This window comes from Vipera berus (assembly GCF_964194415.1).
Source record: "Vipera berus genome assembly, chromosome: 5".
Lineage (NCBI taxonomy): Eukaryota > Metazoa > Chordata > Lepidosauria > Squamata > Viperidae > Vipera > Vipera berus.
The window spans coordinates 69,077,393-69,102,854 of NC_138207.1; the positions used below are offsets into that span (position 1 = coordinate 69,077,393).

The following is a 25,462-nucleotide window of genomic DNA, read 5'->3' on the forward strand; positions in this document are numbered from 1 at the left end:
CCCTACCCAATCTGATGTTGTCCAGATATATTTGATCACAATTCTTAAATGCTGGGTTCAAGAGATCATGGGAACTGTGATCCAACACATCAAGAATTTATCTGTTGTCAGAACGAAACTTCCACAAATTTCTTCAAAGAAAATCATGGCCTGGTAAAAGCCATGGAACTTTAGGATTACAGTTCTTTAAGCCCAGAGTTACCACTGGGCAGGAAAAAAAAATCCCTATTATTAAATCTTAGATATTTTAGGCATTTGGAAACTAGGATTCCCACCTAGCATTCTCGCTGATCATCCAAACAGAGCCATTTGTACAATAACTACGTGCCACAAAATGCATGTGGAAGGAAACAAAATGAGCATATGCAAAATCTTTATTGCAGTTGTAACACCTTGACATTTTCTTTTAATTCTTTTAAACAAGACTCTAGAAACTGCTGGCTACGTGAAGAGTGTAAGAGTAAGTAAAATTCCCATTTGTCTTTGATTTTCATATATGCTTCCCAGTGTCTCACTTAGCAACAGAAATTTTGGATTCAATTGTGGTCATAAGTCAAGGACTAGCTGTAGATATTTAGTGATATTATGTATTAATAACAAAACAATTTTTTCAAATTACTAACACAGATATGAACTGCAGAATTCTCTCTAAGATGGTAGAAAATTAAAAGTAAAAACCAAGGACAAATTGTGCTCCTAAAGCCTAAGTATCACATTTTTAACTTCAAGGCGTTTTGTTTTTTGTTTTGCTGTATTCTGATTTTCACCATAGGTTATCTGTACAATTTGATTGTTTCATGTACAGAGCTCAAACTATTGTTTGTTCATTTCTCTTGGACAGGAGCGTGACAAGCTTTTAAGATACAAGAAACAAAGGAAGAAATTTGCAAAATTTCCCAAGGTAAGTGAATAATGTAAAAAAGCTTATTTTCAGGCATGTATTATGAGAGATTTGATGGAATAGTGAAAGATTCCATCTGGCCGAGCATCTGGATTCACACAGATTTAACCAGACGCTTTTGAGAAATTTATAAACAGTGGGAATGTAGATCTTTCCCCCTATTAATTCACAGCTTCACTTGCCCTTCAAAACTACATAACTCAATCTAAGCATGAAGACTTTTATTAAAATAGCATAATCAAAGTCACTCCAGTCAGCTGCAGCTCTAATATAAAATTATACAGACAAATACCATTAAGAATGTCAAAAATTTACTGATAACTTATTCCAATATTTAAATTAATTCAAATTGTGCTTTTTCTATAATCTTCTGGATAAATTTTACAGAGAGGCAGATACTTTAACTGAAATGTTAAAAGCTCAGTTGAACGGTGAACTCAAATTGGTTTTCAGATGTTCAAAATCTGTCCACGACCTATAAAAAAATACTTTTTGAATTAAAATGCCACTGATCTAAACTGATCTCTGGGCATCTGCAGCACATGGCCGTGCAAGAGCAGACCTCCGCTCTCCACAGCTAGTTTCTTCCTGTTTAGTGTTCCTGTTCACTAGATGGATCTGAAGTTGACCTGGAGAGGTGACTGTGAAGAAGCGGCACCCCATCAATCACAAAGTGATGGCAATTGCTTCATTTGATCTGGGGAAAGTCCTCTGAACCTGACAGGAGAAAGGCTAGCTTGCGATCAGCGACTAGCTCAAGCTGCTTGCAGCCGAAGTCCCAGAGCACAAACCTAAACATTGGTGAACAGCATGCTTGGAATTGGTGAGAGTACTGATCTTCTTTCTTCTATCTACTATGTAAATCCTTGAAAAGATCCCCAAAGAAAGAAAACCTCCAGAAGTGAAGGTAGGGGACTATATCCCCATTCCCTTACAGATGGAAGCAGCAAATTAATAAAAGGTGGAAATAGATATACTAAAATTTGATTTAAAATACTTCAGTCTGGACAAATCTAGGAACTAAAAAACTGTCAAGTTTATACCCTAAAATAATTCTGATGGAACTATAAAAATATATAACAAAAAATAACTTTTTGATTGAAAGAAAAACTGAAAAAAGAAACAACTGCTGACATCTAGTGGAGAATCAAGGAATAGAACACTAACAATAAGGACTCAGAAATTGGCAGAATGCCCAGAAACAAAGTTGTTCCTTTGAATTGCAAATAACCTTGAAGACAGCTGGGAACAAAGGAAGAGCCAGCTATAAAATTAAAAAGTGTTTGAAAGAAAAAGAAGAAGAAGAAGAAGGAAACACCTGGACTGTTGCTTAAAGCTAAGAACTGTTTATGGGCAAAAAAACCCTTGGCTTTTTGAATAATCTTTTAGAGGAGAATTTGCAGGAAGTATTTAAAGTGGCTTAATATACTGAATCTGTAATTTTGACTGACTGATAAATTGACTTTTGAATTAAAACATTGATGAAAGATTATTTGAAGGGGGGAGAAAACATGGATATCAAATACGTATCAAAACATGACAGGATGCCACATTCAATATTTTCTCCTGAAGGACTTAGCCCAGAAAATCAAGGGCCTCCAGAAGCAATACTTCAAGACAAGATAAATACTTGAAGAAGAAATATTTGTAATGTTAGGACAAATACAAATGACAATAGATTCAAACCATGACAAAATTTGAAACAACTTTGAGGATTTAAATAAGCATATTTCCAATCTAAATCTAGAATTAAAAAATACCCAGGAAATAACAACAAAGGAACAAACAAATCAAACAGCAGATTACAAACTAGGAGAGTATGATCAAATTGATGAAATAACAAAGGAAAATAATTACAATTTGACACCAGGAAAAAAATCTACAAGGTTCGGATACAAGAAAAATGTAATTATTAGGAGAACTATTAAAGTTTGGGGGACAGAAAGAATTTATCTTACTTACTTCATCTTTTGTATTCCCAACATTTGTAAAAATACAGGAACTGTTGGGTAAGTGGATTACATCAACTTGGAAAATTACTTGGCAAAAGAAGATGATCAGAGACAGATATAAGAGATTTGACTCGCCCTACCAGATGGACTATTACGTGAATAAACATTTGTTTGAATATGGCTAAAAGAACAGAGAATTTTGAACATAAGGGGGCCTTATAACAAGAAGGATAATGAGATTTAAGTAATATAGTATATTTTATAATATATTAAGTGTTAAAATAGTAGGTTGATGTAACTTTTATTAATATATAAGAAAAATATAAACTGATTTAAAAGGATGTTATATCTAGATACTATAAGACAGATAAAAAGTATAGTATTTTTATAATGTATGACATAAAATATTGGGATGATATACCTAAATGGGAAAATTTAGACAGTGAGATGACTAATATGAAGAAATTATGACTGATAAGAATTGGACTGAATATAAGAGAATCTAAGCAAACAAAAATTAAAAAAATAGGATGCATGCTGAACTAATGAGATAATGGTTATGAGAATAATATAAGCTGAAAAAAATGTTATTTAGAGAGATTATTATTATTTGTATAAATATAAAAAATGCCTATACCTAATCATTTATATATTGAAAATATTAAGAATTATATTTTGGCTAAGGTTGAAGAAGTAAAATACAAATGGGAGAAGGGAAGGTCAAAGAAATGTATTATCAAGTAGTAGATTAATTATGGAATTATCAAATTTAATCATTCTTCACTGTTAATTAATTATTACTGTCCTTTTTTTTCTTGCTAAAATATAAACCAAGACAACACGCTGTACACCAGGCACTGGAGATTGTTATAGTTAAAAACCAATAAAATATCTATTAAAAAAACCAAACTGATGTCTGCATATGAGTCTGTCAGTCTTTATTCCTGAACATCTGGCAACAGCTTCTTAGAAGCCGGAAGAGCTAAGCAAATCTCGGCTATTTCCTCAACATTTCTCCCTAAATTTCAGAAGCTTAAACATCTCCCCGTAGTGAATTGCAGCAAAGTGAATTCCAAGAAATTTCTACTTGCTTTCTTATCTTGATTCTTGACTAAAATAAACACTTGTTCTTTGCTTATTTGGAGCTATTTAATGGAAAGATATTTCCCTCCTCCATGAGTAAAATAGCCCAAACTCTTTAGAATACCGGAAAAGTGGGATATTCTTGGTAAACTATAACCTATATTTTCAATCAGTATATATGAAAGGGTGCCAATCTGTTCTCTTATTATCTTTTTAAAGACAATATAAGTCCTACCATAGAGCTTTTTCATCTCTACCAATCCCTAAATCAATTATTTTGCAAAAACTTCCATTCTGACGCTCTCCTTCCCCATCCATTCCTTCTCAATTTATACCCCCTCCTCTTATCCCTCTTTTTAAGCTGTTCTTCCTAAACATCTTTATCTCCACAAAAGTCCATTTAAAGATTTTTCTTCCAGTTCACAATCCCATTTTTATGCACTGAGAGAATACTCATAGATGATAGTGCCAATTTTTTTTATCCCACGATAGATTAAATATCAAGTTTACTCTCATTTGTGATGATTCTCTAGTGAAATTATAGAAGATTTATGCTGGTTCAAAAGCTGCCTCAGTATTCATTATGATTAGGAAACCATGAAGTGCACTTGATGGATAATTATTACTTACTCTGCTGCCCCTTTGTATGACAGATCTGATAAACTACTATATAATGAGAAAAGTGCTGAAATTCATAAATAGCCCTGCAGTCCAGAAGAAGGAAATCTAATCATTCCTTATGTCTGTTATGCTTAACATCTTTGCAACTATGGCTCGTTTGTACTTACACATTGTCATTTGGTCAGAAGCCAGTGGTGGAAACATTTTTTGGGTACGATGAAGAAGCCTCCCTTGAATCTGACGGCTCTTCAATCTCATATCAAACGGATCGAACAGATCAAACTCCCTGCACACCAGAAGATAACTTGGAAGAGGTAATTTATGATATGTATAATGTTCAAAAAGGAACTTATGCTTAAAGAGATACTATATGGAATGTAATTAAATGTATTCTTGTTCTAGTAGTAATAATATAAACTTAGCAGGGAGATCATTGCAGTATACCATTGACCATGAGCCACAAGGTCTCTTCTAGAGCTGACTTCAAAATGGAGAATATTTCTATCTTATATTTAGAGTGAGGTGTGGTGACTCAGTGGCTTAATGACACTGAGATAGTCTCAGCTCCGGCCGTTCAAGCTCTAGCACTGCTTAGCAGGGTGAGCTTCTGTCACTCGCCTCGGCTTCTTTCCACCTGACAGTTCAAAAGCATTTTTGATGCAAGATAGATAGGTACCATTTCGGTGAGGAGATGAGCTGGTACAGTATGCAGTAGGCAGATTCCTGACAGCTCTGAACCTTCCCAGTTGAAGCTCCTGTTTGCAAGGCAACCCCGGGAAGGGAAAGGGCCTTGGGTGATTCTGGAAGAAGAGCCACTCATCTCTCTGGTGTGAAGCCAGCTGACCCTCCTGTGGTGCACCTTGGGAAGCACACAAGTGTTTCCTGTAATAGGGCTAGTACCTTGGTAAGCCAAGCTACTATTCTGCAATAGCATTGTGGTCTCCTGGCTATTATAACAATGCCATATGCTAATAATAATAATAAATTATGTTTAGAGAAAATGTTAATTTAAATGGATTATATGCGATCATTGTTGACTCTTGGGGACCACATAGATAGATTAGCTCCAAAGTATCTGTTAAGTCGCACTGGTCCAAGAAAAATCATCGGTAGACTTTAAGCTGCGGTTCCTAGTTTGGTCATGTAATTGGGAGACTAGCACAGATTTTGCATTAAAAATATTTTCTGTTAATCCATTAATAAAGGCATAACCTTTTTTTATAATTCTCTCACAGTGTGATTTCATAGAAGAGTTTATACTGTTCATAAACACACTGATGAATGGTATTGATCTGCTTTATCGGGGTCATTGCATCTCCAATTCAGTTTTGCATTCCTTCTCATACTAGGGTATGGCAAAAGAAGAAACAGAATTAAGATTCAGGCAACTGACAATGGAATATCAAGCTTTACAGAGGGCATATGCACTGTTGCAAGAACAAGTTGGAGGGACGTTGGATGCTGAACGAGAAGTTAAGGTCTAAATGGCTTATATTACATGAAAGTAAAGGCTTGTAACCATGTCATGTTGTTCTTAAACTTTCTACACATTTTTCAGTTCCCCTCCCTCTCACCTTTAGAACAGGTGTGTTAATCCTTGGCAACTTTAAGACTTGTGGACTTCAATTCCCAGAATTCCCCAGCCAGCCAAGTCTTAAAATTGCCAAGGTTGGACCCCCCTCCCCTTCTTTAGAGGGACCTATTTAAAAAGGTATGCTGAGAATGGGGCATTAAAGATACACAGTATAGATTTATGCTTTACTGGGAACCACTCCATGTGTGTTATAAGCTGGGAAGCTATGTAAACATTTTAAATAAAAAACAAATAAATAAATTGTGAGAGGGAGTTGTGTGAAATTATAGGAATGCTCGACATTTAGCAGACTTGCTTTGCTTCTCCCACCAATAAAAACTAATAATAAAAAAAAATAATAAAAAAATAATAAAAAAAAAAATTAAAAACTACACTTATTAAGAAATCCTTTGATTATTGCATTGCAGGCCACATATTTCCAGCATCCCACCAGCAAAACCAGAGCATCTAAATCATGGCTTTCAGTCTCTTTTTTTCTTTTCCTGGCATACTACAACATTTTTTGTTGATTTAAATTTGGAATAAAATTACAATTGTCTGTCTAATGATGAAGGAAATTATTAAAAATTTACATATAAGCACACACCAAGAATAGCCCTCCTTAGCTTGGAAACAGTGCTTAAAGGAAAACCCTTGACATTAAAGTCTATGGAAATTCTAATCCATGTTCTTGAATATTAATTAAATACCCATACACATTTCATAAAAATATATTCTAAACTGAATAATTTGAGCATGTGGATTTCTGTTTTCTCTTCCTTGTGGATCACCTTTTTCAGAAAAGTACCTTATACACATCTCTTTTGTTTAAACATAAAAATTCAGGGAGTAAACTAGATATTTAAATTTGACAAATATGCATTCTAGCCATGTTGTATGGTGGCAGAGCAAGACCTGTTTCCTCTCTTTTCTGGACATGTGACGAGACCAACTAGTACTTTTCCTCTGCCTCCACGATATAGGATTTCTCTATGGAATAATATCTCATGGAATATCAGATGCAATAAATCTGAGGTCTCTGAAAGTAAGCAATTTGCATATATAACCTTATTTATTTGTTTATAACTTTATATGTTGTCTCTCTCACTGATAAGACAACTATTGGACAGCATATAAATTTAATGAATGAATGAATGAATATGAAATCCTGAGCTTTTAAACAAGAGGAACAAAACTTTCGGAAGATGATCTTTGTGGATTTCAGTACTGCAGAAATGGAAATCTAATCACATAATTATCGATCTGCTTCCATATTTTCCAGCGTTCCAGTACAATTCCCAGTTGAAAAACATATGAATTTTTTTTCTGAGATATGTCTTGAAGATCAATGTGTTTATACATGCATACTTGAATATATAATTAAGTATACAATTAAACATTAAATGAAATTGCCGTAAAGTGGAAAATACTAATCAACTTATCCCCAGCTAAGAAGTAAACATCCCTAACGAAGACATGTTTTACTTTTAACAAATTTCTTGGATCAAATTGGAATTCAATGGCATTGTAGACAGAAATGCTAGAAAATAAAAAAGTAAATGAAGGGTTATTAGTAAAGTTGTACAGGCACATAATTTTTCACCATTTTGTAACCAATTTCCTATGGTTACTGATGGTTATTACATGAAATCAGTTTTTAATAATCTAAAAGAAATAGGTGATACAGGATGATGAACATGAAAATGTGCTCCTGAAGTATTGGAATTCGTGCAAGAGAGCTATGGCTGTCTTTAGCATGTATCAGTTCCAATTTCATATCCTTCCATGAAAACATGTCCTAGGGATAAAATGAATGTACAATTGATTTATTTGAATGTGTGACTAAATATTTAAGTGTCTGCAGTATTGGCTTAGACCAGGGGTAGGCAACCTTGGCTCCTTTAGGACTCGTGGACTTCAACTCCCAGAATTCCTGAGCCAGCCAAGCTGGCTCAGGAATTCTGGGAGTTGAAGTCCACGAGTCATAAAAGAGCCAAGGTTGCCTACCCCTGGCTTAGACCATTCAGCTTGGTAGGATTGCATTGTAATTTAGCATAGCAGCAATCAGAGTAAGTTTGACATTTCTTCAATCCCATCCTACAGACTCGTGAGCAGCTTCAGGCAGAAATCCAGAGATCCCAAGCTCAAATAGAGGATCTAGAAAAGGCACTTGCTGAACAAGGACAGGTAATATACATTGGAGAAAAAAGTGCTTTGTGCTAGTTCACATTATTGTAACAAATTTATCGAAAGTTATCATTATACGATAACTAACAATGGGACAGTTCACGTGGAAGTATGAGCAAAACCCAATCTCTTGTGAATTCCAAGCTCTTCTGGAGATTGTCCAGGTTTTCCAAATATAATCTGCTGAATTGAAAATGGTTCTGAACATTGTGTTTGGGATGAAGCAGGCTTGTTTTGGGGTTCAGTTCCACATTTTCTGATTCCTTCATTCCACTAACCTGCAAGTTATAATTTAAATTATATTTAAATACACCAGTTCCAAATTCTGGACAGATGTAGATCTTAGTTTACTATAAACCATATTTCCTGGTTTTATTTATTGTTTATTTAAATAAACAATAAACAAGTAAGTTTATTTATTAGATTTATATCCTGCCTTTATTCCAAGAGCTCAAGGTAGCATGCATAGCATTGTATCCTTGAATTTTCCCCATAGAAACAAATCTGTGAGATAAGTTTGGTGAGAAAGCTAGTGGATCAAAATCCTCTAGTGAGCTGAAGGTTGATTCAAGTCCAGAACCTTCCATATTATAACACATAATGAGCCATGGTGGTACAGTGGTTAGAATGCAATATTGCAGGCTAACTCTGCCCACTGCCAGGAGTTTGATCCTGACCAAGGTCTTCCATTCTTCCGAGATCAGGAAAATGAGAACCAGATTGTTGGGGGCACTATGCTGATTCTGTAAATTGCTTAAAGAGGGCTGTAAAACACTATGAAGTGGTATGTAAGTCTAAGTGCTATTGCTATTAATATTTGCAATGTGCTGCAATCCTGCAGTCCATTTTTATTTATGCTCCTTTTCTATCCATTAAACAATGCTTTATTTTGTGTGAATGGAGCAATGACTATTAAAATTCAAAGCAGAGCAGGCAGAGAGAGAAAGATGGTCTCAGAAAAAAGACAAATACCAGAAAACGAGAACTGTCCATCAAATAGCATGGCTCAAAATCAAAATCCAGCAAATTGAATTATACTTGAAAATCAACAAGAAATTAGTGTAGAATGTACTGAATGGGTTCTGTCTTTAAAATTCACTGAATTCTGTGTTTCAATCTACCAGAATAAACACTGTATAAAAAGACATAAGCTTCTATATTTAATGCATTTTATGCAGTTCTGACATCAACATTTTTATATCAATATAAATCAATATTTTATCAGTTATATATGCTTTTCATTTGATTTATTGTCCTTAAAAAACAGAACTTTGTGATTTCCATTCATATCATGATCTCTTTGGGGAGTTTATATTGCATAGGCTGCTCAATATCCAGTTGTTTTCCTCTAAATCAAGTATACTCACAATTTATTCATTTTTTTGCTTTAACCATTTTGTTACTTAAATCTAGTACTCGCCAGATGAGTTGGACCTTTACTACTAACCTTTTAATATCCCTAGCCAGAATGGAAAGTGCCATAATGATAGGTATTATATAAAGGTTGAGAGAGGCTGGCTCTCTGTTTCATGTATGTTTACATATTGTGTTTTTCCCAATTCAATTGTTTCCATTTTTTTTCTGGAAAAGGTGAGCCGAAATTTAGAAGAAATGTCAGAAAAGTGATTTTCGAATGTTCAAATATATAGGTATTACAACTGAAGTGTGGAGCGGTGTGCGCTAATTAACCTGAAGAGAAATTCTTTAAAAAAATACCAGAGCTTAGCTGATTCTTATAAGACTTGTAAAACCCACTTACCTAACCGAAGAAACTTTAAGTGATTAATATGGAGCAGTGGCAGGAAAAATATTCCATTAACATTTCTCACCCTCCTAATTGGTCAAATAGCACCAGAAAGCCTCACCCCTTTTATTTTATTCATTTATTTGTTAAATTTATTTGCCACCTACCTCGCCGTGGGGCTACACTAAGTGGCTTACAACAGTAACAATGGAGAAATGTTAAGAGGTGTAAATATAATAGTAACAAAGTAATGGAACGATAGAATAAACAGTAAGAAAGAAAACAACAAGACTACAACGATGTAAGAATAAAAGATGGATGGGTAGGGAAGCAAGCAACCAGGGGAGAGGTGGGGTTTGCTATCAATCCAGTAGCCACCTCTGGTGTGATTTTGTCTTTAACAGCCAGTCTTTCGTCACATCGTCGTAGGAGTCAGGCTACTTAGATTCTTCGTGATTTCTTTTCATTGTTCAGGGTGAACCTCTCATTTTCTCTCCTATCCTTACCATCACCCTAGAATTGTTGAGATTCGGCAGCCTTTGTTGGACAATCTAGGAACGTCCAAACACCTGTTGTCTGTGTTCATGCTCATCCTTCCTTGCTGCACACTTAAAAGTCCTTTGACATTCTTTTTCCCCTTTTCAAGCACTGCCTCTACCTAAAGCTGCTGCCAATCTCATTTCCAGGGGGAGGTTGATTTGATTCTTATTTGACTTCTATTTATTTTCTTTTGTAGGAGAAATTTACATTAGAGTTCTAGAGAAAAAAAGATATATTTTTTTCCTCCCAGAAATGCACTTACTAAATCCATCGCTTAGTTCTTGACCTCATTTAGTTTTAAGCTCAGTTTTGGCTATAAAACTGAGTTTTTGGAAGGTAGCTTGGATGTATATATTATTGAGGGTTCCTGGGTGCTGTCTGAGTTTGGTTGTTTTCTTGCAGATGTTTCATTATCCAAACTAGGTAACATCATCAGTTTATATTCGTGTGGCTTTCCCTGTCAGTGTTGGGGGGTGGGGGGTGGAGGCGTGTTGTCTTATAGATCTTTGTTTGGGCTGTTTACTGTTGGCTTGTTTGGTCATTCTGTGTTTGGGGTATTGGGGTCTGATGTTGTTTATTTATTGTTGGTCTGATGTTAATCTTTGTGTTCATCTGGGTGCTGATTGATGGGGAGGTGTTTTGGTCTTTTTATTCCCTTTTTGCTTGTTGATTGCTTCTTTTGCATAGTATGGAGATATTGTTTATGTCCACGTGTTTATGTCTATGTGTCTATTGATGACTAATTTGTCAGAATGCCAATGTGTCTAGAAATTCCCTAGCATTTTGGACTTGGCTTAGTCTAGGATGGTTACAGTTTCCCAATTGAAACTATGGTTAAGTCTGTCCATATGTTGTGAAATCAAAGAGTTTTCATCATGTCTTCTGACTGCTGGTTGGTGTTCATGGATGCATTCTGCTAGTCTTCTGCCTGGTTGTCGTACAAAGTCGCTGTTGCAATCATTACACTGTATGTTGTTTGATGACTCCTGTTGTTTTTTTTCTTTTGCTGCTGCTGGGTATTTGGCTTACTTAGAATGTTTTGAAGGGCTTTAGTTGGCTTAATAATAATAATAAGTTGGAAGGGACCTTGGAGGTCATCTAGTCCAACCCCCTGCTCAGGCAGGTCCTACACTGATTCCATGCGGATGTAGTAGTCCAAAAGTCTTCAAACTTGGCCATTTTATGACTTGTGGACTTCAACTCCCAGAATTCCTCAGCCAGTGTGCCTGGCTGAGGAATTCTGGGAGTTGAAGTCCACAAATCATAAAAGGGCCAAGTTTGAAGACTCCTGTATAGTCTGTTGGTGGTTTCTGAGATGTTTTGATTCATTGCAACTAAGCTCAGAGGGCACCAAAGACCACTCATTTCAACTCTGAGCTACAGATATTTTCCTTTATTGGTATATATTATTGGTGCATAATCCAGAACATAATCCTTTGGGTTAGCTTCTTCTCTTGAACAGATGCTTTGTTCTTGCTTTGTTCCCTCTATTTTTCTTATTTATTTCCTTAGTTATTTTATCATAGAAAATAAAACACAAAACAGTAAAACAAACAAAACGAAATGAAACAAAACCATACATTCAACCCGAAGAAGAAGAAGAAGAAGAAGAAGAAGAAGAAGAAGAAGAAGAAGAAGAAGAAGAAGAAGAAGAAGAAGAAGAAGAAGAAGAAGAAGAAGAAGAAGAAGAAGAAGAAGATAGTGTGTTTCATTTCAGTGGTCTTCAAAAGACTGTTGTAAAGTCAAAATGTATTTTTCTCTAGATAGAAACTACTGAAGCCAAATCAGGAAGACAAATTTCAGCTGTGCTTTCCTAGTTTCTTATGCACATATATGCTCTCTTCAAATGTTTTGCCTTTTTTAAAGATTCGTGATGTTACCCATCTCTTTTCTCTAATGCTAATTTTTTTATTTTTAAGGACATGAAGTGGATTGAAGAAAAGCAGGCTTTATACAAAAGAAACCAAGAGCTTGTGGAAAAGGTATCTTCCGCTTTCATAAGAAACATAAAAATAAGTGTAAACGTATCAGTAAAGAAAAATCCTAAGGCAAAAGACCACTTAATGAAATGTATTTGTTTGGTGAAGTCCTCTGTCATTAAAAAGGTGTATTATTTAATTGAGTCCAAACTTAGAGAAGAATTGTCACCAGTCAGAAATGGTGGGGGTTTTTTTGTATTCTCAATGTTGTTTAGGCATCTTCATTCTGAAGATTAAAATAACATAAGCTACAAAATTGTGACTTTCATTTTTTGTAGAATAACAACAACATTTAGGCTTCCCAGTTTTCACAGAACACATATACCTTAGCTCTGAAATTTGTTTTAAAAATTGGTTAATACTATTATCTACATATAGAAGTGTGAGGATGAGCAGTGGTGGTTTGATAAAGTATAATCCTGAGTTAATGGCTGAAGCAGAATTAGAGCTCACACTCTTAGCTTCCATAATCCGTTCTCTAGTCACTGTGTAATAAAAACAAGTTGTTGACCAAAAAAAAAGGGGGAAATCCTTCTGCTTTTCTAGATAAAACAAATGGAAGTAGAAGAGGCCCGGCTAAAGCATGAGGTTCAGGATGCTAAAGATCAAAATGAACTGTTGGAATTTAGAATATTAGAACTTGAGGTAAGTAAGTACCAGAAGTTTTGAGTTCTATCATGTTTCCAAGTTTTGTCATGTGTCCCTCATTCACTGTGAATGGTCACTAAACAAAGTGTTGTAAGTTGAGGACTATCTGTACATATCCCATCTTGTCCTTTGACCCACCCCTTTGTCTGTTTGTGGAAGTGTTGCCTTTGAAGAAACATTATGAATGAGTAGCGTGAGTGTGTACATCATGCCAACCCAACCCATCACTCTCCCTGCTTCCCCAAGACTACTTTAAGGGCTGAAATTAAGCAATTGCTGTCTCCTCCTCCAAGTCAATCACAGTTCCTAATTTGATTTATGTCATTAAAAACTAGAGTTCAAGATTTTTTAAGAACTTGGTAAAAATAAAGGGAAGGTAATAACAGGTAATAAGGGACACGGTGGCTCAGTGGGTTAGGACGCTGAGCTTGTCGATCAGAAGGTCGGCAGTTTGATGGGTCGAATCCTGAGTGCCGCGTAGCAGAGTGAGCGCCTGTTACTCGTCCCAGCTTCTGCCAACCTAGCAGTTCGAAAGCACGTAAAAATGCAAGTAGAAAAATAGGGACCACTACGGTGGGAAGGTAACAGCGTTTCGTGTGCCTTTGGCATCTAGTCATGCCGGCCACATGACCACGGAGATGTCCTTGGACAAGCGCTGGCTCTTCGGCTTTGAAATGGAGATGAGCACTGGCCCCTAGAGTCGGAAATGACTAGCACGCATGTGTGGGGGAACCTTTACCTTTAATAACAGGTACTGTATAAGCCTAAAAAACTTGTATCTTTTGTCTTTGGGTTGATGAAATAACTTCTGGTCTGGCTACCAAGATAATACAATTCTTCCCAGTTCTTTCTCCTCTATTTCTTTATTAAGCTTCTTTAAAATCACTTGCCTGTCTTTATTTTGGTAACATTTCTGCAGTTTGACTTGGTTGTCTTTTCTTTTGGCACCATGCACCCACTTTAGAACCGGTTATGTTTATGTACCCTAGAGTGGGCTTCTTTCAGTACTATAGTTTTCATATTTTTGCATCTGTAGCTTTTATTGGGAGCTAGTTTTACAAGTAGTTTCCCTTAGCCAGGGTATTTCAGCAACTTCTTCATCTTTGTATCAAGCAAGCACCTCGTTGCAAGCAGGAAATCATTTTTCTTCTCTGCCACACTACTGTGTTCTGGGCTGGGGTATGGTCCACAGTAATGTCATGCACAATCCCTTGCCTTTTCGGCTACCTTGGCCTGCCATACATTTGCCCCCACCCCAATAACTCCTGCAGTTTTCTCTTAAATGTGTTGCTTACTAAAGCTGCATCTTCTGTGAATGCTTCCGGTATTGGAAGCATTGAGTCTTTTTCCTGAACAGGTAGCAAAAGAAGAATGAGAAAAAAATCATTGATAAAAAGTCAATAGGTATTAACGTCTACTTGGCATAGCAATTTGCATTGTCTCAGAGAAGTCCCTGTGCACTAAGATTGAGACCCAGCTTAAATGAAAGCAAATATAACTCCTGATCCAGGACATATATCTGTATTAGTAAAATTGGACACCTTTCCTGCACTTGATGTACAATGGAATTTCACAATGTCTCCACAAGTAGTCCTCAGTTCATTTAGTGATCGTTCAAAGTTACAACGGCACTGGAAAAAATTTAATTTAATTTAATTTAATTTAATTTAATTTTTATACCGCCCTTCTCCCGAAGGACTCAGGGCGGTGTACAGGGCAATACAATAAAATACAATATACAAAAATTAAAAATATATTAAATACAATAGCCCAATTTTAATAAATTACAAAACGTTAAAAAACCCCAAACCCATCAGACCAGGCCGGCTTGTTCAAATAAGTATGTTTTTAGGTCACATCGGAAGGAGCGAAGGTCGGGAGCCGTCCGGAGCTCCACCGGTAAACGGTTCCACAGGTCTGGCGCGCCCACAGAGAATGCCCTCCCCCTGGGGGCCACCAATCGGCATTCTTTGACCGACGGCACCCTAAGGAGGCCCTCTCTGTGGGAGCGCACTGGACGAAGGGAAGTTGATGCCGGCAGCAGATGTTCTCGTAAGTAACCCGGACCCATGCCATTTAGGGCTTTATAGGTCATAACCAGCACCTTGAATCTTACCCGGAGGGCAACTGGAAGCCAATGCAGCTCACGGAGTAGAGGTGTTACATGGGAGTATCGGGAAACTCCCACCACCACTCGCGCGGCTGCATTCTGCACCAGCTGGAGCCTCCGAGTAGTCCTCAAGGGCAGCCCCATGTAGAGAGCATTGCAGTAGTCCAAACGGGAGGTCACGAGTGCATGAGTGACTGTGCGCAAGGCATCCCGGTCTAGATAGGGCCGCAACTGACGCACCAGGCGAACCTGGGCGAAGGCCCCCCTAGTCACAGCTCCTATATGATCATCCAAGGAGAGCTGTGAATCTAGGAGGACACCCAAGTTACGAGCCCTATCTACGGGGGGTAATATCTCACCCCCCATAATTAACGGTGGAATATTCTGAATTTCCCGAGACGCCGGTACACACAGCCACTCAGTCTTGTCAGGGTTGAGCCGAAGCCTGTTCCTCCCCATCCAGACCCGGACCGCCTCCAGGCAGCGGGACATCACGGAGAGGGCATCACTGGGGTGGTTTGGGGTGGAGATAAAAAGCTGGATATCATCAGCATATTGATGATACCCAACCCCAAAACCACGAATGATCTCGCCCAGCGGCTTCATATAAATGTTGAACAGGAGAGGCGAGAGGACCGACCCCTGAGGCCGACCTCTGCCCTCCTGCCAACACCGACTGCGAACGTCCCAGGAGGTAGGAGGAGAACCACCATAAAACGGTGCCTCCCACTCCCAACCCCCGAAGACGCCGCAGTAAGATACCATGGTCGATGGTATCAAAAGCCGCTGAGAGGTCTAATAGGACTAGGACAGAGGAGCAACCCCTGTCCCGAGCCTGCCAGAGATCATTCACCAGCGCGACCAATGACGTCTCCATGCTGTACCCGGGCCTGAAGCCCGATTGGTACGGGTCTAGATAATCAGCTTCCTCCAGGAACAGAGGGAGCTGCTGTGCCACCACACTCTCAACAACCTTCGCTAGAAAGCGAAGGTTGGAGACTGGTCGAAAGTTGTTTAAAACAGCTGGGTCCAGGGCAGGCTTCTTGAGGAGGGGTCTCACCACCGCCTCCTTCAAGGCGGCAGGAAAACTACCCTCATTCAGAGAAGCAGTTATCACTGCCTGGAGCCAGCCTCGTGTCCCCTCCCGAGCCGAATAAACCAGCCAGGAGGGGCACGGATCCAATAAACAGGTGGTGGAGCTCAGCCTCCCCATAATCCTGTCCACTTCTTCCGGAGTCACAGGGTCGAACTCCTCCCAGATGACATCGACAAGATCACCCATGTTCTCACCGTCAGACTCTGCCCAGTCGGAGGCCAGACCGGTCCAGATCCGAGCGATTTTGTCCGACAGATGCTGGCTAAACTCCTCGGCACGACCCTGCAAGGGCTCCTCCCTCACCTCCTGATTCAGGAGGGAGCGAGTCACCCTAAACAGGGCGGCCGGGTGATTATCTGCGGACGCGATGAGGGCAGCAAAGTAGTTTGACCTCGCTGTCCTCATCGCCGCGAGGTAAGACCTTGTGAAGGACCTTAGTCGCAATCGGTCGGATTCAGACCAGCTAGATCTCCAACAGCTCTCTAGGCCCCGTCTCCGACGCTTCATCTCCCGGAGCTCCGCGGACAACCACGGAGCCCACTGGGATCTGCACCGGGTCAGGGGCCGCATGGGTACAACTTGGTCGAGTGCCTCCGTGGCTGCCTTTTCCCAGGCTTCCACTAGGGCCTCGGCCGAGCTGTGAACTAAGGCGGCAGGTGGGGACCCCAGGGCCCCCAGGGCCACCATCTAGTTAGTTCAACAGCCCCACGGCGGGGATTGGCAAAATGGAAGACCAGCCGCAGGAGATGATGATCGGTCCATGACAGGGGCGTAACAGTTGGAGAGCCCCCACCCAGATCATCCAACCACCGGCCAGATAGAAAAATCAAATCGAGTGTGTGACCCCCCCCCATGAGTCGGGCCCTGGATTACTTGTGTCAGGTCCATGGCCGTCATGGAAGCCATGAACTCCCGAGCTAACTCAGATGATCCCCCCAGGGATGGCAGATTGAAGTCACCCAAGATTATAAATCTGGGGAACTCAATCACCAACCCTGAGAGGATATCGAGAAGCTCAGGCAGGGCTGCTGCTATGCGACTAGGCGAAAGGTACACAAGCAGCAAGCCCAACTGAGCCCTAGGGCCACATCTCATGAGGAGAGACTCACACCCGGCTATTTGGACAACGGTGGCCTCCCGCGGACATAAGGTCTCCCTCACAACTACCGCCACACCCCCGCCCCTACTCTGAGCCAGAGGCCGGTGCAGCACCCGGAAGCCCGGTGGGCAAATATCAACCAGAGGGACACCTCCCTCTGGGCCCAACCAGGTTTCCGTGATGCAAGCCAGGTCCGCACGCTCATCCTCAACCAGATCACGGATGAGCGGTGCCTTATTAACTACGGACCTGGCATTAAAATACACAAGCCTGAGCTCGGGTGGCTGCTCATCCCTGTTCCCGGGACCATGAGACGAAACCAGAGGGTCGGAGCGCATCACCGCTTGAAGACAGCGGGAGCGCACTCCCGGGTACTGATACGGCCCTCTGTTCGAGCATCTGCTGCCATTCCCTAACGTCGTGGGAATAGGTATTCCCACACCCCGCTCCGGGGGCCCAGAGGCAACCCGCCCAAGCCCCGTCCGACCGTGATCTATTCCAGGCCTGGCCTGACCAGCGAATGGTGCACACCCCCCAAAGTCCGACCAAGAATGCAAACCCTCCCCCCTCCCTAACCCTATAAAATATTTAGATAAAAAACAAATCAGGAGCCTCTTCTTAGATTTATACAAGGGGCTCCTGTCCCTACCCAACCATCTCTCAGGGTCCCAATAATTGGGCCCGTCATCAAGAGGAGAACTAGAAAAGCAGGCGGGTCGCACCCAGGAAGGGGGGGTACCCCTGAGAGCGAGTAAATCTGTGCTGGAATAGTGTAAACAAACCATAATTGTCCATGAGGGTCCAGCAAAGGCAGACCCATAATTAAAAGGAGGATCTTAAATCAGAGGGTAAATAAATGTCCAGACCGCCTAACCAACTCCACTGCCACTCGAATTGGTAACCTCTGAGCAGGTCGGCCACCATCCTCTCACGATGGCCGCAGGCCTGCACCAGGAAGCGGAATGGAAAATACATCCAGGATGAGGCCTGCCCCCATAGAGCTCTCACCTCTAGGGGGTATAGCAGATGGTACCTCCGAGCCACTCTCTCACAGTGGCTCGGCACCTGGGTCCTTCAGAGTCTTACAGGGGACGGAAGTCAGAGGAAATTAGGCAGTTACTCATTAAAATGTAAAGCCTGCTGGATGGCAAAGTCAGTAGATGTCCCGGGTGCGAAAGTTCTCGGCCATATCGAGGGAGATTGGACGATAGGCGGGTAAAACACTGGCTAACAAAGTACCAGGAGTTGTAAAGCCCTCTCCGCCAGTCACAATCTCACCATTCCGCCATTCTACAGGATGCTCTGCGCGTCAGATTTACACACCGTACCAAAAATGACTTATGACCATTTTTCACACCTGTGACTGTTGCCGCATCCCCATGGTCATGTGATCAAAATTCAGACACTTGGCAACCGACTCAGATTTATGACGGTTGCAGTGCCCCAAGGTCATATGATCCCCTTCTGCGACCTTCTGACAAGCAAAGTTAAGGGAAACCAGATTCCCTTAACAACCATGTTACTAACTGAACAACTGCAGTGATTCACTTAGCAACGGTGCCGAGAAAGGTCATAAGACAGGATGAAACTCACTTAACAAATGTCTCGCTTAGCGAGAGAAATTTTGGGCTCAATTGTGGTCCTAAGTCGAGGGCTACTTGTACTAGCTGAGAGCAATTTGTACCGGTCTGCTAAATAAATGGCAGATTTCTATCTCGTTCCTACTTCTGTAAATCTGACCTTCTCTTTGGTAAGACTGAAGGCTGCCGCAGAATCAAAACTGATGCCCTCTGGTGGTTTCATGAGGAGTTCATCATTTTGTCCGGTTTCTTTTCATATGTCTTTCCTAGCGTTCTGCTGCAGCCCGAGGTGCACAATCCAGTATGATGAGCTTTTACAGTGAAAGTGAGGAAAACCTAAACTTCTCGGACTTTGTATTCCCAGCATATTAGAAACATAAACATGACATTACTTATTTTGGGGGTGGGGGAGGGACATTGTAGCTTTTGGGCTTAGTCCTTTCCAGACAGTCACCTATCGTCAGGAGCATTTTTGTGATGCTTCGTCATAGCACTTTAATGTTCTGACAATTTCCCTCTGGCCAGTGGGAAGGGGCTTAAAATAGCAGCTTGCCCTGGCCCGCCCTCTTCTTTCTTCACTCTTCATCAAGTTTGCTTTTCGTGATGAGGAAAAGGAAAGGAAAGAAAAGCAGCGCCAAGAAACCAGCCACTAAGAAGGGATGCAGCAAAGCCATCTAGAGCTGAAGGCAAAGCGCCATCTTCACCTACAGTGGAAAAGGAAAACTCCAAGAATCATAAGGGGAAAATCTCCTCAGAAATTCGGTCTCTCTCTCTCTCTCTCTCTCTCTCTCTCTCTCTCTTATTCTCTCTCTCTTATTCTCTCTCTCTTATTCTCTCTCTCTCTCTCTCTTATTCTCTCTCTCTCTTATTCTCTCTCTTATTCTCTCTCTTATTCTCTCTCTCTCTCTTATTCTCTCTCTCTCTCTTATTCTCTCTCTCTCTCTCTCTCTCTCTTATTCTCTCTCTCTCTTATTCTCTCTCTCTCTCTCTCTCTCTTTTGCATTTCTTCAGGAGCAGCTGTGCAGCTAATGAATTTCCGCCAGTCAAAGCGGCCAAAACCAATCCTTAAACAAACTTTCTCATTTATCAACTTAAATATTTGATATTTTTTTTCTTGTAGCTTACGTTGGAAAAATTAACTAATGACATTGTATTGTCGTCTAAGCTGATGATTAAACCACACCTTTTTTTTTTTGCACAAATAATTTGATTGTAGGAGAGAGAAAGAAGATCACCAGCAATTAATTTTCATCACATTCCTTTTACGGAAGGGAAAAGTCCCCTCCAAGTCTATTGCGAGGCAGAAGGTGTAACAGTAAGTAATTCCCAGTTGCTCTTGCTGCACTTTTTAATTTTTGTTTCTCATTTGGTCTAATATTGTGTTCTTTTCACATGACTATTTCTTTCCCGTTAGGATATACTAGTAGCAGAGTTGATGAAAAAGCTGGATATTTTAGGGGATAACGCCGTAAGTGTATGTTCCTTTAATTAATTGTGCATGCTTCAGCGAATGTTTGTTTATTAAATTTACTGCTTATGGCACCATTTAATTTTCCCAATATGTCACCGCAACATCTACTTGGAAGCAAAGAAAAGCAGGGTAGCCTTTGCCTTCATTTAAGAGAAGTTATGTTTGTCTGAACCTTAATCATATACTCTTCCCTTTCCAGATGTTTTAAAAACATTATACAAAGAATTTATAGGTCTGTCCAACTTGAACAAGGTGGCTCTGGCAGCTTACAGGAAACTTATCAAGATTAAAAAAAAACACAATCAGCCATAAAAATCAGAAAAAGGCAAACTGGCCCACATTCACACCCTCTCTCGTGAATTTATTCATCCCAGCCCCAACCCTGGTGGGAATAGTCATATTTCTATGTTTTCCTAAATACCAGCAGGGCTGTGGCCAACTGAATGTTGGGAATGAGAGAGACCATACCTAAGGGCAGATTTTCCATTTTGCCAAGATTGATCCAGGCCTCAGCAGTTAGCAGATTTACACTGATGAGAGGGAAGCGGAGTGGGTCATAAATTAGGCTTCTCATTTCTTTCCATTGATTAATTTGCAAATACTGAGGCATTATGGGCAGATGTTCAATGCAACCAATAGGCAATTATTTTTGGAGAAGAGGATTAAAGTCAGGGCGGGGGGGAAATAAAGTGCAAATGGGCTTCTTATAAACAAATAAAAAGGCTGTTTTTTCAGGATACCTTCAAATGACTTCAGGATTTGTTCCCTGTATTGTTTCATAAGGGACGCGGTGGCTCAGTGGGTTAGGACGCTGAGCTTGTGAATCAGAAGGTCGGCAGTTTGGCAGGTCGAATCCCAAGTGCCGCATAGCAGAGTGAGCACCTGTTACTCGTCCCAGCTTCTGCCAACGTAGCAGTTCGAAAGCACGTAAAAATGCATGTAGAAAAATAGGGACCATTACGGTGGAAAGGTAACAGCGTTCCGTGTGCCTTTGGCGTCTAGTCATGCCGGCCACATGACCACGGAGACGTCCTCGGACAAGCGCTGGCTCTTTGGCTTTGAAACGGAGATGAGCACTGGCCCCTAGAGTTGGAAACGACTAGCACGCATGTGCAGGGGAACCTTTACCTTTACCTTTTATTGTTTCATAAAGTCAGAGATGTGATTTACTGTTGCTGCTCCAGATTTCCAGGTTCTAACATCTGGAAGAGAATAGACCTAAATAAATAATGTTATTTATCTACATCATCATGCTTCTTCTCATATTTATTGAGAATTCATAATTGATACTTCAGAGATGGAATAAGCCAACATCTGTGTATTTATCTGAAGTGGCTTGTAGAGATCAACCCATTTCAACACCTCCTGATGGTGGAATGTTATCTTGAAATTACAACCTGTACTATCCTAAGAAAGTACTACTTTTGATTTACAGTTTTAAGAAATGTTTAAATATTCAGGACAAGAGCAGCCTCGACAACGGGGAAACCATGCGGAGACGTAGGCTGTGATAATACTTTTATTCTGCTCTTAATTTAGAACTTAACGAATGAGGAGCAAGTTGTAGTCATACAAGCAAGAACAGTTTTGACACTGGCAGAAAAGGTAATGGGGATGTCGTTTCTTTTGCCGAGAGGCATTTAGTGTCCAGTTACATTAGCATAACTTATTCTCTGATGCAACACGACTGTATCATGATTTATAAAAGTAGAGCAAATATAACAGGTTTGACATCCTCTTTAACCTTTCCTTCAAAAACATATCTAAGATTTGATCTTACCATGTTTCCCTGAAAATAAGAACCGGGTCTTTTTTTTTTGCCTCCAAAAGAGGCACCAGGTCTTATTTGCGGGGGTGGGTGGGTGTTTTTTATACTCACCTTTGGCACCCACAATCCCATCCAGACGGTCCACTTCTTCTGCAGCCGAAGGAGCAGCTTCATTCTGCAGCTGCATTCTGACCTTCATTTAGCAATCAGGCTTTTCTGGAAGGCCTATGCAGCCAAGTACCAAGCTACGGATTCAATCCATAGCTCAGTTCTCGGCTGCAGTGGCCTTCTGGAAAGGCCTGTGACTGAGAAATACAGGCCTTGCTGCAGAAGACGCAGCAGAAGAAGTGTGCCGGCTAAGAGAGGCCTGGCTGCGAGGTAAGTGGGTGCGGGAGACGTGGGGCAGCTCCACACCCCCACCCCAGCTTGATTTTTAGGTGTGTGCCTCACCCCAAAACTAGGGCTTATTTTTGAGGTAGGTCTTATATTAGGGCCAACCCCCCCAAACATCAAGCTAGGGCTTATTTGGGGGGTAGGTCTTATACTAGGGCCGCCCCCCCAAAAAACCATCAAGATAGGACTTATTTTTGGGGTAGGTCTTACTTTCAGGGAAACAGAGTACAAATTACTTTTATCATTGCCTGAAAATGACATTCAGAGCTCCACCTCACCAGTATAACTGGTAGGGGGGCTGTCAGGTCATATTCTGCTTCATACAGAAACAATTCTGTCTGTCTGTATGGTTGCTGGGATGCTGGGATGAAGTAACCAAAATTTAGAGTAACTAAAGCTATAAATACCATTTCCAAGCAAGTTCCTTATAAATATCTATAGCTATTAAATTGATATGAGTGGTATAAGCAACAAAATGAAGCAAAGTGGTATGTATGTTCATAGCTAGTATCTTTAAAATAATTCAAGCTGTTCCCTCTATCCCTAATTTTCTATTCTCTCTTACAAAACATTTTTAAGAATATTGTTTGCTGATCAGTGCCTGGTTTGATTCAGTTACATTACCTAAATAATTTTTTTCATGTTTGTAAAATGGAGGTGCCTTAGATTTGGGTACAGAAATATCATACTATAATTTAGGCTTACAGTTAGTATCTGACAATATACCTATGCGGGCATTATGTTCAGCTCCTTTATGTGAGAGATTGAGTCCAAAGATCAGATTATCTGTGCTAAATCACAATGCTTAAATAGGATTATTATAACTGAATTGTCAAACTTAAAGATCTTGAGCATACTGAGATATTTTTTTTATAAAACCAACAGTCACATGCAGTGAAGCCTAGTCTTTTGTCTGATATGCTCAGTGTTCGTCAGCCTTGAAAACCTTAAGCCAGACATGTCAAACTTGCGATGTCACGTGACGTTGCGCAACGTATTGGGACTGTTTTGCCATTGCCGGCAATGGGGTGGGCATGGCTTCTGTGTGACATGTCCGGCCTGCGGGCCGGCAGTTTGACACTCCTGCCTTAAGCTCTGTGGATTTCAGCTCCCAGAATTTCCCAGCCAGCATGCTAGCAGAGGAATTCTGGGAGCTGAAGTCTGTATATGACTTCTTTGAGCTTGGTTGTGTTCTTGCAGATGTTTCATTACTTCACACCTTACTAGCACTGATTTAGGTTACCTAGTTTAGGTAATGAAATGTCTACAAGAAAATAGCAAAGCTCAGGGATCACCAAGGACCCCTCATTTCAACCCTGAGCTACAAATATTCTCCTTTATTGAAGTCCATACTGCTTAAAGTTGCCAAGGTGAACAAACCCTACATAGGCCTATCAAATCTGATCTTTCTTCATTTCTCTGCAGTGGCTACAACAGATAGACGTTACAGAATCAGCACTCCAACAAAAGATGATAGACCTAGAAAATGAAAAGGTAGTGCACAGATTCATCAAACACTTAAAATCAGTGACTGCATACTGTATTTCCTGAGAAAAATCAGTATAACCCAAATCTCCTTGTTTTTAGGACCTATTTAGTAAACAAAAGGGGTATCTGGATGATGAGTTGGATTACAGGAAGCAGTCTTTAGATCAAGCACATAAGGTAAGTATGAAAGTCTATGGACAAAATTTACTTTGGTTCATTTTCCCCAAGTGAGAACCAATCCTGAAATCTTTGGGTCACATAGCGACTTTCTATCTCAGAGAAGTAGTGTAAAAGATTCATTAATTAAAGTGAACCTGCATTACATTTGGGATTTGGCGCACACAGACTTAATTCCTAGAAACTGGTTTTGATTTTTTTTTAATGTAATGTGATTGGATCAGAGTAGGTAAAAAGGGGGTCTCTCCTTTTTCAACCTCAAGGCAAAATTTCCAGATGTAATTTCCGAGTATCTGTTGATGTTTTTTCCCTCTGTGAAACTAACAGTACATTCGGAAAGACAGTTTGATCAGGACTACAGCTCATCTATCCCATGGACTCTTACCCAAGTAGCCCTATACACTAGTAGAAAAGTATAGTAAAGTATATTTACTTTATATAAAATTACATAACGGGGCATAAAGCTGTAAGGAGAATGGTTCAGATGAATCAGATTAAGATAACTGGGACTCGTTTGGTCAAAATATTGGCAAGTCCAATTTCTATCACTTAGAGCTGGAAAAAGCCACAATTCAATGACTGACTGTACGTAGCCATAGCTGATTAACACTTTGTGCTCTCTTGAGAATTTTTGCACACTCACTCACTCTCTCAAATTTAATTTTTAATCCATTGAGAATTTGTTGTTATGCTCCACTCAGCACCTAATCATATATTACAGATTACAAAATTGAGTTTGAAGTCCCCTAGAGACTTTAAATAATTCACATGGAATGGCGTGTTGTGTTATCATAGGCAAACCCATGCTGTGATTAGCATTCCCTTTGAAACATTGCAGAGATATGGAAATATCTCAGTTTTTGCTTAGCTCATCAATAAAAGTTTTCTGCGCCATTTCTGGACTTGGAGACAAAATATTCATTCCACAACTTTTTAATTTTTATGGTTGGTAACACAGTTTAGACTGGATTCAGCATTTCTGTCCATCTATTTATCCTAAGGACCATTATTTTATTAGTAGTATTTGTTCACAACAATGTGAATATTATTAT

General features: G+C 40.1%; 1 protein-coding gene across 16 annotated transcripts in view; it reads left to right on the top strand.

Annotated features, from left to right (window-relative positions):
* JAKMIP3 (Janus kinase and microtubule interacting protein 3) overlaps nucleotides 1–25,462 on the top strand; it is a gene marked incomplete at its 5' end in the record, with an annotated part of 61,589 nt that overhangs the window by 25,467 nt on the left and 10,660 nt on the right. For 6 of the 16 annotated variants that reach the window (XM_081328430.1, XM_081328422.1, XM_081328432.1 and 3 more), the window contains 12 exons: nucleotides 425–460; nucleotides 842–901; nucleotides 4,743–4,871; nucleotides 5,907–6,035; nucleotides 8,234–8,317; nucleotides 12,521–12,583; nucleotides 13,127–13,225; nucleotides 20,330–20,428; nucleotides 20,528–20,587; nucleotides 22,124–22,189; nucleotides 24,171–24,239; nucleotides 24,333–24,410. In XM_081328430.1, the coding sequence (XP_081184556.1) occupies nucleotides 425–460; nucleotides 842–901; nucleotides 4,743–4,871; nucleotides 5,907–6,035; nucleotides 8,234–8,317; nucleotides 12,521–12,583; nucleotides 13,127–13,225; nucleotides 20,330–20,428; nucleotides 20,528–20,587; nucleotides 22,124–22,189; nucleotides 24,171–24,239; nucleotides 24,333–24,410 (972 nt within the window). The remainder of the gene's footprint in view (nucleotides 1–424; nucleotides 461–841; nucleotides 902–4,742; nucleotides 4,872–5,906; nucleotides 6,036–8,233; nucleotides 8,318–12,520; nucleotides 12,584–13,126; nucleotides 13,226–20,329; nucleotides 20,429–20,527; nucleotides 20,588–22,123; nucleotides 22,190–24,170; nucleotides 24,240–24,332; nucleotides 24,411–25,462) is intronic. The other 10 variants (XM_081328431.1, XM_081328435.1, XM_081328423.1 and 7 more) reach the window with 5 other exon arrangements.